This window comes from Phascolarctos cinereus, unplaced genomic scaffold (genome assembly GCF_003287225.1).
Source record: "Phascolarctos cinereus isolate Bilbo 61053 unplaced genomic scaffold, phaCin_HiC Scaffold_726;HRSCAF=1367, whole genome shotgun sequence".
Lineage (NCBI taxonomy): Eukaryota > Metazoa > Chordata > Mammalia > Diprotodontia > Phascolarctidae > Phascolarctos > Phascolarctos cinereus.
Window position 1 is genome coordinate 366,764,943 of NW_027556098.1, and position 13,372 is coordinate 366,778,314.

Here is a 13,372-nt window from a genome sequence, read left to right on the forward strand (position 1 = left end):
AGCAAGTGTTATTTAACCTCCTGTTTTCCTGCTACTAGGCCTTCTAGGATGTTTTGACATCATATTTGGTTAGGATTTCTATTTTGCAGGTCTTGTTATATGGGTTATAACATTTCCAAATGTAGTTGGATCCAAAGGGCAGTCTGACCTAAACTTTTGAGGTTGCAGTTTTCAGGCTTCCTGAATCTTTCCTGGTGATATTAGTTTAATCTTCCTGTTTTGCCCTGATCGTATTCCTTACATACCCTCTTGAAGCTTTTTTGCTAGGTAGTTCACCACTTACCAATGATTATCCTTTTTTTAATCTTCCATTGTTGGGAATAAGGTTCCTCAAAATCTGCCACTGATGGCCCCTGGCTTATCTTTACATGTTTGGGTTTTTTCCTTCTTTATCTTTCCCACAGCTGCTTGATGACTAAAACAAGAGTATTCTTTCTTTGCATTTTTATTCCAGTCCCAAAGGTTTTTTTAGGGGATAGGGGAGGAGGTCAGGGGTTTTTGGTCCTTTTAACTGCTTCAATGGAATTTAAAACAAAAAACCTATGGCACTGGGACAGCTAAGTGGTGAAGTGGATGGAGCACTGGCCCTGGAATCAGGAGGACCTGAGTTAAAACCCAGCCTTAGACACTTAAATAGTTCTGTGACCCTGAGTAGGTAACTTAATCACAAGTCTCCCAAAAAACCCCAAACCTGGCACCTACCTTTCATTTGTCATTTTCCATTACAGGAGAACTTTGTGTCCTAAGTAAAATATTACTCAAATAAGAAATAAGCCATTCTCTTAATTATAAACAAACGAGATCATCTTTGAAACCTTACTTTGAAAATCACTTCCCTAGCCCGCAGTTGACTTCTGACGGTATCTTTTATTCCACTACCCAACTGACTCCAGCCTAAATAGATACAAAAAGAGAAAATTATTTCATTGCATTAGAAAGCCAAATATAAACTATCTCTTGATCCTTTTATTTGGATTAGTTGGACCTCTGCTACTAATGCATTCATTCTTCCACCCCCCAGTAGTTTTTGTTTTGTGTACAGTAATCAAATTGTTAATTTGGAGAGTCAGTCCGAATTATGGTTTGCTTTTTTTAGGAAGTTTTTTTTTTTAAGAAACTAAATAGTACTGAGTTTCGCATGTTCATTCGTACTAACTTAAGAGAGGGAGACATGGCATGGTGAAAAGAACACTGAATCTGGACTTGGGAAGACTTACAAAGTTCAAATCCTGACTCTTAACACTTACTATCTTTGACTATAAGGAAGATAACCCTGAGGCTCAGATTCTTCAACTGTAACTATTACTTACATAGCCTACCTCACAGGCTTGTGAATAAAGTGCCTTTTAAATCTTAAGACCATAAAAACGGTACTTATTAAGAACACTGAGCTGGTAGTTGAGTTGTGGATTCCAGTATAATTTCAGTTCTTAATTAGCTGTGTACTAAGTCATTTCTATTCTCTAGGCCTTAGCTCTTTAGGATGAGGAGATTGTTTTTTTTAGTGATACTCACGATTCTTAGGACTATTGATAATAGGCAAGATGCTCAAATATTAAGTTGATGCTACTAAAAAGCTTGAGGGCTTAATGTTTTAGGCACCTACAGTGTACCAATGCACTATGAATAAAGAGATGGAAAGGACCACTGTCCTTGCTCTTAAGTTCAGTGGGGAGGAAGAAAAGTAAACCTTTTGATTACAACCAATAATAAAAAACACTTCACAAAGAATTAACTTGCTCTCTAAAGCCCGGCCCAGGTGATAGTAATGGTGGTGATGAATAAAGTTTTGTCAAGTGCTTTACACATGTTAATCTTATTTGAGCCTCCCAGCTTTGTGAGATGGGAAATAAAACTTTACCTATTTTTACAAATAAAGAAACTGAGGACCAGAGATAAAGTGACTTGTCCATTGTCACATAACTGGTAAGTGTCCTGATTGCAAGTCCGTCACTTCAACTTCTGAACTGCTGGTATGAACCAGTAGGATTCATGATATTAATGCAGCTCCTTTTTCAGATGGAATTGCATTTTGTTACGAACAAAATATTCATTAAGCTTTTATTAACTATAAATTGCCAAGTAATCCAGGGTATGAGAGCTTTCAAGTAGCAAGCTCTTAACTTTGCATTTTATTGGTAATAGTAAATTTGTGACTCAGAGGCAATAATAGAAGATGCACTAGATTTGAGTCGAAGGTGGATTGCAGTCCTACCTCTTCTATTCACTAGCACCGTGACTATGAAAGATAACAAAATTACCACGTAAATATCGCTGTGGTAGATTCGTAGATTGTTAGAGGACAGCACCATTTTGGACATGACTTACTGGCATTTGACATATCTTGAGCATGCCTTCAACTAAGCATAAGCGCAGATTTGCTGAGAGTCCCCTGATTTGTCGGCCAAGTTATTTTTGCTGTAGCTGCTGAATAAACCACTTATTCATGTAAATTTAGCAGTTAACCATTGTCAGACTTGGATTGACTTATCCTGATAGTACTATTGTAGGGTGTGCTACATGGCCTATGTGGTTAGAGCAGAAAGAAGAAGCAAGATGTGCGTCTGTGCCCTTTTTTGTAGTTGCTGAGCAGTGACACATAGGTGACAGGGAAGGCATGGTGAGTAAAAATAATAGATGACATAACCCTCAACATGTGCCAGGCACTGTGCTAAGTGCTTTACAATCATCTCATTTGACCTCACAACAACCCTGCAAGGTAGATGCTATCATTATTCCTAGTTTACAGATGAGGAAACTGAGGCCAACAGAGATTGGGTTGTTTGTCTTTTGTTGTTGAAGAGGACCAGTGGCATCACAAGTGATTTCTTGACTTAGAAATGAGTTGGATTTCAGTGAGGCAGAGTTGCTCAAAGCTGTCAGCCTCATTTCTTCCAGAATCAACGAGTCCAGAGGCAAGACAAAAGACAACTGGCAGTGGCTTGGGATACATCTTTGATGTCTGATCAGGTTCTAAATGCTTTATGGTGCCTGCTACAGCCGCCTTTGTGACCAGTGGAACACACTGTTCTCATCTGCCCATTCCTCCAGGGGAAGTCTTCACATACTTTTTTTTAGGGTAGACATCGCCCTGACTCGCCAACGTTCGGGGCCCATCAGTCACCCTCAACCTGGTTTAGTCTGTCTGCTGAGATGTTTTACTGGGGTGTGGCTGCTGAGCATGTTACAGCTTCTTGGAGCTACTGGTGAAAGTTGGTTGACTTAGATGGACACCCCAAAGACGAAATGAGCAACCCTGAAAAGGGCTTGGCAAGCCCTCACATCAAAGGTGCTAGTCACCTGAACACACTTTGCACCCCAAAGGTTAAATAGTCTGCCCAGGGTCACATAGTATCTGAAGTTAAGTTTGAACTCAGGTCTTCCTCCAGGCCCAATACTGCTATCTATTGCACAGCCTACTTGGCCATCTTGGTGGGCTTAAAATGTTTGCTGAAACCAAATCCTGTCAGGGACGGGAACTACATCCGAGATGTAAACTAGATCTGTTTTTGTAATGGAAAAAAAAATCAGGTTAATCTGAGAAGGTTGGATTGTTCTGCAGTGCAGTGTATTAGTGTAGTTATTGAACTGAGATGAATGATATGGTGTTCCTCATAGCAATATGTGAAAGGAGGTTATTCATTAGAAACATTAATTTTTGGGGGGTCAAGTGTATATGCAACATTCTAGGACATCTGTGGGAGTATACTTGCATTTATGCAAATGGAAGAGTGGTCATGGAATTGGAGTGTAGAGATCAGGGAATTACCCCTAGCAGTTGGTTTGGACTGAGCAAAGACACCTTTCTGATCAATTTTTGGCTTCATGGAAGTGGAATTTCAGGAACTCTGGTTTTTAAAGGGCATTCTGTGCATTGGCAATCTGATTTCTTCAAATGTTAAGTTAGTGTAAAGGTTTTCCTTTTTTTTTTTTGTTAGTGAAGTATGATTTTGAGTCATAGCAGTAAGATTTTTCTATCATCTGTACCTGACTGTGATTTGTAGAGCTCTAGTCCTGGTTTGTCCAATCCTGTTGAGGGTTGAATAGATGTATTCTGTGACTGGTTGGCAACTAAAGAGGATTATAGAAATATATTTTCAAAGCTTTGTGGTCTTTAAGAGACACTCCCCCCCCAAGTGATGATTTGGCCTTTATATCTTTGATGACTACCTCTTTGTTGTGTGTCTAAGGAATATTCTTGTTGAGTTTATCTAGTGTTGGGGGGGGGAGGTGCGTGTGAGAGAATTACTCCTTGTGTGAGTTACCAGAAAATTTTTCAGCTAAGTTCTTTGTGCTTTTGTAACACTTCAGATGACTTTATCTGTTTCACAAGGCCTGAATATTAAGAAGAGCTGGTGTTGCACAGTGTCAGAACCTACATGCTTTATAGATGAGTAGACTAGCTGTTATGCCTATGCCATTTGAAAGAGGGTAAACTCCTGCCTTCCTAAATCCTCCAGTTTTTTCTTTTTCCTTAAAATTTATTTTACAATGGTGTTACTGTCTCTAGCCAGTTAATAACAGCATAGTTTTCCCACTTGTCAAAGGTTAACAACTGCCTAATTGGGCCTCTGCTGAATAAATGTGAAGGTGATAGATTACTGTACCTTTCAGAGCCTGGATTATGAGGAAGTGATTTCTGCACATTATACTACCATGTCCTGTGCTCATCCTACATAGCACTAGTTGGGGAGAATGAGAATACAGTAGGATGAAAGCATACTCTGTAACCATAATATATGGATTATTGGCTTTAACACCAAAGTCTTAATGTGTTGAAATATGAATTAAAAAACTAGAAGTAAACCCACAAAGACTATGAAACAATCTGATCAAGTACACTTAAGTGTTCTTAAAATTTGCAGAGTAATCCTAAAGATGACGATATCTTAAAATCATCCTGTATGTAAGAAACCTACAGAGTATGTTTTTCAGTGAATTGGAAGTTGTACCTCAGATGGGAGTAGGAGGAAACCAAGTGAGGCAAAAGGGAGAGTTAGTGAGTTGATAGAAATATGTAAGGTGGTTTTGTTTTTCCTTTTTAACTCTTGGTATTATTTTAAATAGATTGTTGACAGATGGAAACTGGGACAGGAAACAGTCAGTGAGAAGGGTCTTAGAAGCAAAGCATAGTGGGAAAATCGCTTTACTGAAGATCTGGAGGCCTGCCTTTGTTCTAGCCACCATTCTGCCATTTGCTAGCTTTGTTGCCTTGTAGTACAACAGTAGAAGGAGCACTGGATTTGAGATCTACCTTTAACACGCTACTGTTGTGACCTTTGGCAAGCCATAGTACATCTGTGAGCCTGCTGGCTGGCTCATCTGTTTAAGACAAAGATCTAACTTTAGAGAATCTTAATTATGTAGAAGGTTTTGTGAATTTTGGTACCTCATTCAGGTAATCCCAATTTCTGTCATTGATTTTGTCTTCATGACTAACTCATCCTTTTTCTGAGTTGTGCGATAGTTACCATCAGCAAATACTTCTCACCTCTCTGAGCCTCAGTGTTATCAGCTGTAAAATGGGGATCGTAACGGCACTTACCTCCCAAGATGGAAGGAGAAAATGTTTGTAAAGCACTTAGCACAGAGCCTGGCAAATTCATTGTTGGCAATCTTGCCTTTTTGAGAACAGAATGTTAAAACTGATACCTTTTTCTGGGGGGTGCATGTTAGTTTAAACCCTTCCTTCCTCTGGTAAGTAAATAGCCCCAGGGAGTTGGGGAAAAACAATACAAAACGCGGCTTATTAATAGTGGCAGTCAGAACCATTACTGGTTTTCCAGTCTAGTTTATTAGGTAGCCTTTTGGGAAGTTAGAAATGGGAGTAGTGTTACTAACAGTGTGTCTCTGAAGAGGAACTGTGATCGCTAGTAAAACATTAGTCTCAGCACCAGTCAAGAACACCTTGAAAACAAGTGTTGTATGATAGGTTTCTGGGTGTGAAATTTTTTAATCAAGGGGTTTTTGGAATCTCCCAACTGTTTTTTAATAGATGGAACACAATTGCCCTCAACTGGGGAGGATTGAGAAAGCTGCATGCTTGACAAATTGTAAATCATACACTGTGGTGACAACTTTTCCTGCTACTGATAGCTTAAGTTCCAAGGCTGCACAAAGAATTTTCATCTGCAAACCTTGTGACTTGAAAGGTTTCAGTGGCAATCAACAGAGATAATGCAAAGGAAACCACAATATAACCTCTTCAGTCCATTTCAGGTTCTTGGGCAGGTTGCTCTCATCTGGCTCTGCACCTTTGTCCTCAAATGTAAAATGTTCATTTAGATGTCATCCTAGGTACACAGTGATGTGTGGAGGGTAGGAAATTAGGTGGAATAGTGGTGGACCAAGTGGCGATTTATTAAAATTTGATTTGCAAATGGTAAAGGTTAGGTTGTTGTAAAAATTGGTGACATAAAAGTAAATTTATGGTGGTATAATCCATCAGCATTCTTTTAGGCAGTTTTGCTTTGTTTTGAGGGAATGTACCTTAGGAAGTGTCTTTGTCACAATGAAATTTAGTGATTTAAGAAAAAGACAAAACATTAAACTTTTGAAGCCTCTAAAAATGAAGTAATACAGATGAAGTGTTTTTGCAATGTATGTAGCTATATTAAAACATTTATATGTTAATAGGAATCATGAGTAGTCTGTTTAAGCAATTAAATTTTATTTAACTGCTAGACTTACAGAAAATAAGTTATAAAGCTTGAAAATCTAGGAGGTTTGTGAAGGTGTGTTAATGTTTATTGTATCTTTTTTAGGAGACTAAGAAAATGAGCAATTACCATAAAATTGTGAGTGGCAATGTGTTTGCACCATTTCCCCATTCCATAACCCGACTCTCCCCCTCAACCTTCTCCCTCCCCCCCCCCCCGCCCTTAAATAATGAACAAGTTGTTACAGAGATCATGCAGTTGGAAGTTGGATTTTGGCATCCAGATAGATGGTCATCTGCCTGTTTTTTGGTTTTTTTAAGTGAGGCAGTTGGGGTTAAATGACTTTCCCAGAGTCACACAGCCAAGAAGTATTATGTATCTGAGGCCAGATTCGAACTTGGGTCCTCCAAACTCCAGGGCCGGTGCTCTATCCACTGCACCACCTAGCTATAGCCCCTATCTGCCTGTTCTTAAAGGCCCCTACTGACATGAAATTTCCCCAGCCTCCTTTAGTTGGGTTCTGGCTAAGTTAAAAGCCCTTTACATTTTAGAATTATGTTAGTGAAAAATACGTATCCTTTTCTGTACATGCATTAAGCATATATGTCCTAATTTATGTATTATCTGTCAACGAATTTTAATTCCGAACAAGTTTTTCCTTGTCATCTAGCCCATATAGTATGAGGAATGTAAGTGAATATAGTTACAAAATGAGTGGTATAAGAAAGTGCTGTCAGTGCTGAGAAAATTGATCACTGATGAGTGATCACAAAAGTGGTTGGGGTTGTGCTAGATTTTCATAGCAAGGAGGTTTTGAAGTGGAACATTCTGTGGTGGTAGAGATTCCCTGAACAGCTTAGATTGCTGAGGTCAAAAGGAGCAAGATGCATTATTGAGAGAGTCAGGAATAGACAGATTTGCTTGAACCTTGAGAGTTGGTAGCTGAGTAACGAGATAGAAGAAATAGAATAGCATTCTGGGGCCAAGCAGTGGAGGGAGGGGCCTCAAATAAAAGACTAAGTAGTTTCAGTTACCTGATGGAGAAACATCAAAAGGTTTTTTAACTAGAGGAATGATGAGATCAAAGGAGATTAGTTCTGAAGGCAACGACTAGGAGTAGAAGAGATCCTTAATAGAAATTGGTCACATTAGAAGACTGTTGCAATCAAAATCCAGAGGTAAGGTGTGGAGATAACTAGCCTAGGATAGTGTTTGTGGGGATAGAGAAGATCTATCTGAATCTGAAGAAAGTAAGAATTGAAAAGAGATGGTGAATAAAATTGGTGCCATTGACAGAAACATTTTAGATGGAGAAGTGAAACTGTACATAGGTGGAACAGACAAGTGTTGTTGTTTGTCCTTTGTTCTCAAGGACCATGACATCAGGAAGGTGATGTTGTGACTTGCAAGTGAATTGGATTTAAGTGAGGCAGGGCTGTGCAAAGTCACCAGCTCACTTTCTCTCCAGAGCCATCTGGGTCCAGTGGCAAGATAGAGATCAAGACAACTAGAGGGCCCTGGGTGCTGTGATAGACCTTGGCCTTTTTAACAGACAGATGTTGAATAGTAAAGAAGGAGATGATCATGGGTTAAAATTGTTAAGGGAAGTTTTTTGGAAGATGTTAGACTAGAAGTTGGAGAGCAGAGAAGAGAATGAAGGACATAAATATTGCCTGGGGTTATATTATTTGTCAACTTTATGTTGTGATCATTTGCAGTTAGTCTTAGCCATCGTTATTCAGTCATTATCTGGAGTAACTGATAATTTTCTGCATGTACCTAGTAACTAATAGGACATAAAAAGTCTGTTATTGCTTCCAAGTAGCTGAAAACAACTATCCTTAGTAAAGAGCCTGATTGCTTTATGTCACCCTTATGAGACCCACTACTACCCTTCAAAGCCACAAGGGGGTTAAAGATCCTCTATTAGCCTCCCTTTTAATGCTTGCAATCCTCATAAATTCAAAGCTACCTTATTTTATGACTTTACCTCATCTCTGGCCTGCAAATTGTAACTTTGGGGAAAATATTCATGAGTATCTGTTGTTGGATTTGCTTGTCCATCTGTCATATAATGTAGAGGCTCCTCGTGTTCCATGTGTGCAAACATTAAACTGGAGGGGCCTGAGAAGAAAATGTAAACCTCTATTCCAACCTTCTATTAGAAGTAATACAAAGATCTTTTTGACAGTATCCATTGAGAGAAGATGCTTGTTCGTTCTTTCCTTAGACAGTTCTAGGAATGAGAAGTTTACTATCTTACGAGGCATTCTGTTCCATTTTGGAACAGGCACAAGTTTTAGGATATTCTTCATCATTCTTAGCCAAATTCTGCCTTTCCTATAACTTACAACTATTACTTCTTATTTGGTCTTTGGAACTGCACAGACTTTGTCTATTCTTTTGCCAGATTTCTTTTTCAAGTTTGATTTGGGCTTAAATGGTCTCTGAAGTCCCTTTGAACTCAGAAATTGTGATTTTACTATCAACTTTTCTTTAGGCTTTCTGTTTTCTGGAGATGGTGCCTCATAGGTTATGTGAGCTTTTTAGATAATAACGAAGGCTAATAATTGAGATATTACTCTCTTAGTGTATTATTACCAGCATAGATTGTGCAAAATTCTGGCCAAAGAACTTCTCTTCTTTATGTCTGCATACCCCATCTCAGTTCTCTTCATTACCTTACTTTACTAACACTGCTTAGGCACCACTAGTCACTCATATTGAATGTGTTTATTTTCATTTCTGCCTTTGCAACAAATTCTTAACTTCATTAGAATATGTCCAGTTGAGTACCTGCTAAGGTACATAGGTGACAGCTAGTCAGTGAATCCATTATAAATAATGAAAAGTTTATGTACCAAACTCTTAGCGCAGTTTAAGGTCTTGTAGGGAAATTTTTTAATTACATGAAAGATGAAAGCAGTGTTAGTGATCTTAGTTATGGGTGGTTCAGTTGTTTTTAAGTCATGTCTGAATCTCTGTGACTCCATTTGGGGTTTTGTTGGCAGAGATACTAAAAAATGGTTTGCCATTTCTTTCTTCAGTTCATTTTACAGGTGAGGAAACTGAGGCAAACAGGGCTAAGTGGGCCCCAAGTCACACAGCTAGTAAGTGTCTGAAGCCAGATTTGACTTCGTGAAGATAAATCTTCCCGATTCCCAACCCAGCGTTCTATCCACTGTGCCACTATTGGTTACACATTTTGAAATGTGGCATTTTTTGGTCTGGTATAAAACCTTGTTCTGTGAATAAGGAAGTTAAGATGCAGAGTTGAAATAACATGACCAAACTCACAGCAGATTAGTAGCACAGCCGGACTGATTTTAGGCCTTCTCCTTCCTTTGGTTCAGCCATTCTACGTCAGCGTTGCCATGAGAAATGGGAAGATGTAAGTCTTTGGTTTGTTTTAAAACACAGGGGTGTTAGGGACGGGATCTGAGCAACCAAGATAGTTCAGTTTGTGTCCCCAAAAGAGTTGATACTACAACATAAGACAGGGTGATGTGTAGTAGATAAAAGAGCTGTCCTTGCAAGTCTCTTCCCTTCCCCCCCCCCCCCCCCGGGTAAATCTAGGCAGCTCTGTAACCCTGAGCAAGTCCCCTAACTTGCAGCAGTGGCTCACTTAACTCTGACTTGGAGAGGTTTTTACTGGGAGCTCATTCAACATGCCTAACCTGAGTGGTCATCCAACTTGACATAGCTTTTGGCATCAGTGTTGGAACAGTTTAAGTAGTATGGGTGCGTTGAGAAGGCACAGTGGTATTAGAGCAGTGAGTAGGAAATCATGAGAATTCTACCCCAGTTAGTTGTTACTTTAACCTGCCTTCCTTGGTTTCCTAATCCATAAAATTGGGATCATTCCTATTTTGTGTACTTGTAAAGATGCTTTAATAGGAGGAATTTTTTTTAAAACTAAAATGTTTATTTATAATTCAGGGTGGGCAACCATTATCTACACTTCAGTTGACTGCCTCACCAAAGGTGACGAAACTTAAATTAAGTCATTGTTTGTATGAATCTCCAATTAATCCAAATACCACTTCCTCATATGTGTAGTTTGCCCATGTCAGAAGTAATCTTCTAGAGGTCAGAGACTGTCTCACTTTGGTATAGTACATAATAAATGTTATCATTCTTTCAAGGATTGAGCTGATGGGACATACCTTGGAGCTAATTTCTCAGATTTGCCTCAGCCAATCCTTCTGATTTATCTTTGCAAACCAAGGTTCCTCGTTCTGGTTTCGTTTTCTTCCATGATTTAAGGCAGTAATTTATACTGTTTTCTTATCACCTTCCACTTTAAAAAGTCAGTTCATCTAATTTTCAACCTTTATGACAGCCATTTATGTGTTATTTTGACTTAATTTTCAAGCAAACAGGTGAGGTTTGGGTTGTGTTTTCTTTTACAAAAAGAGACTGTATATTTATTTTGTCTGTGTTGGTGCCTTTGGGTGGCTTGATCAAGGAAAGGTAGAAATCCAGGGGAAAGCCAGGTGCACATAATAAAGAACCCTGGCTGAGCAAGCAAATAGGCCATCTCCCATAATGCAGGCTCATAAGCTTCATAGGTCTAGTGGATTTTACTATCTCTCACTTGGCTAGGATTTTTCACAGGAGTTGGCTCAAGCATGTTTGAGCACTGGTTTATTCCCTGGACTTTACTGGTCCTTTTTTAAGCCTAGATTCCTAAGCATGGAGGAAGTACTTCTCCGGAAAAAGAAATTGCAAGTGGCCCCAAAACCCAACTTTTTTTTTTTTTATCACAATGCATTTCTGACTCTTCAAACTTGGATTTTATCTTGCAGGAATGACACCAAGGAAGATGTATTTGTACACCAGGTGAGTGGTTGTGCAGACCTCTACACTTCTGACTGAAGTGCTATAACCTGAAATCCTGGATTGGTAAATAACCTCCAAACTGACTCCTGCTTCCTTGTTTCCTGAAGTTATAGTAATGTATTTGGTATAAATACATGGGTATTTTGAAGCATGCTTTGTCTTTGCTTTTGTATTTGTATCCCCAGCGCTTAGCACAGTGCTTGGCACATAGTAAATGCTTAATAAATGCTTCCTCATTCATTCATTTTTTTCATTCAAAATACCATTAGAACAGTCTCTGTGGTAAGAGACGTCATATTCTAGTATAAACTGAAGATGGGGACTTGGAAGAAGTAGGGCAATATTCCAGAGTCAAGTGTGCTTTTTTAGTGTTTGAAACCTGAGATAGATTGAGCTCACTTTTAAATGGATGTTTCACTTCATAGAGAAATTGTCTTCTCAAGAATTTGTGTTAGTATTGAATTAGGTACAGCAACAACTTTTTAAAAGCTTTCTGAAGAATCCATGCATAGGAGGTTATGTAAATTGTTGAGTGTAGGAGTTAGAAAATTAAGAAATTTTGATCACCTGAAGGTAAGTAAAGTGGGAAAAGGAATAGTGAGATGGGTAATAGTTTAATAACTTTTAGATTAGGTAGTCATATTTAAGAAAGTAAAATTGCATTCAAGGTAGATGTAGTTTGCTGAATTTTCACTCAAGTAGCATTTTTAGATAGATTAGAAATAGCTTTGGAATAGAGCAAGCATCTCAGACTCAAGCATAACACCTGTAATTGTAGTTTGCTGTTGAACTTGAGGCTTCCCAAGGCTTTTCCTGAGGGCTACAGCCACGTGTATAAAGAAGCCTCAAAAGATTAGATTTGTGTTTTGCTTGTGCACACACTGATAGGCAATGGAATTGCTCTGGATTTTGCAACTTAGAGCTCAACAGTCTTTGTTGTTGATGTTTATATCACTTACTCTGCTTAAATCGTTTGATCTTACTCTTGTGTTTATAGCCTATAACCTAGCAAAAACCAAAACACTTAATAAATATCTCTCTTCTCCTTCCCAGTCCCAGGGAATGTGTGAGCCAAAAAGTCTATCGAGCTTAGAAAGGGAGAATAGACAGTTTTGTTTAGCTTTCTACTTTGTAGTAGTAAGAATAGGGATCTGTATGTGTAGTATGGAGTTGGGGAGGAAGGGGACAGGATGGGGAGGCAAGGTCAATTTCCAACACCTCCAGAAGTATCTTCACAGAAAGATAAAATATGAATTCTCAAAGCATCAGGTGTGCCTATGACCAAATGTAAGTACAAAAACATATTCCAAAACCAAATGTCTATAGCTTTTTTAATCCATATCATTGCTTCTATCCATGGCCAAAGTCAAGTTGACTGTAAAAATGGAGTGTTTGACTCATGTTAGAACAAAATCTCATTTTATAGACTTGTAAGCAGTCTTGTTGGAATGTAGCCTACTCTTGGTTGTTTGATTTCCTTGCTCACCCTCCCATCTATAGTCCTTATTTCACCAGTCATTAGCCTCTTTATAATAATATGCAAATTATGGAAATGCAGTAGTAAAGCTGGTCTCTTTTGCTGCTTTTCAGCAGCTTTGGTGAAAAAATTAGGAGAAAAGGTTGGGATTGTTGACCAAAATAAGGGCTTGGCATTATTTGTGGATATATTATCCATACGATTGTTAATCTCCCACAGCTTCAGGTAATGTAGTTAGCTGTATATGAAGAGTTAAAAGCTCAAGGGATGGTTTAGATGACACATTGTTTGAGCTCTGATTCTATTTTGCTGTCATAATACTCAGTTGTATTGATCCACATGTTGTCTAGTGGGTGTTTTTCCCCTCTATCTCAGTAGTGTTGATTGTTTCAGC

At 38.7% G+C, this 13,372-nt stretch overlaps 1 protein-coding gene across 2 annotated transcripts in view; it reads left to right on the forward strand.

Moving 5' to 3' along the window:
• YBX1 (Y-box binding protein 1) overlaps positions 1–13,372 on the forward strand; it is a 30,688-nt gene that overhangs the window by 3,015 nt on the left and 14,301 nt on the right. For both annotated transcript variants that reach the window (XM_020983427.2, XM_020983425.2), the window contains exon 3: positions 11,468–11,501. In XM_020983427.2, the coding sequence (XP_020839086.1) occupies positions 11,468–11,501 (34 nt within the window). The remainder of the gene's footprint in view (positions 1–11,467; positions 11,502–13,372) is intronic.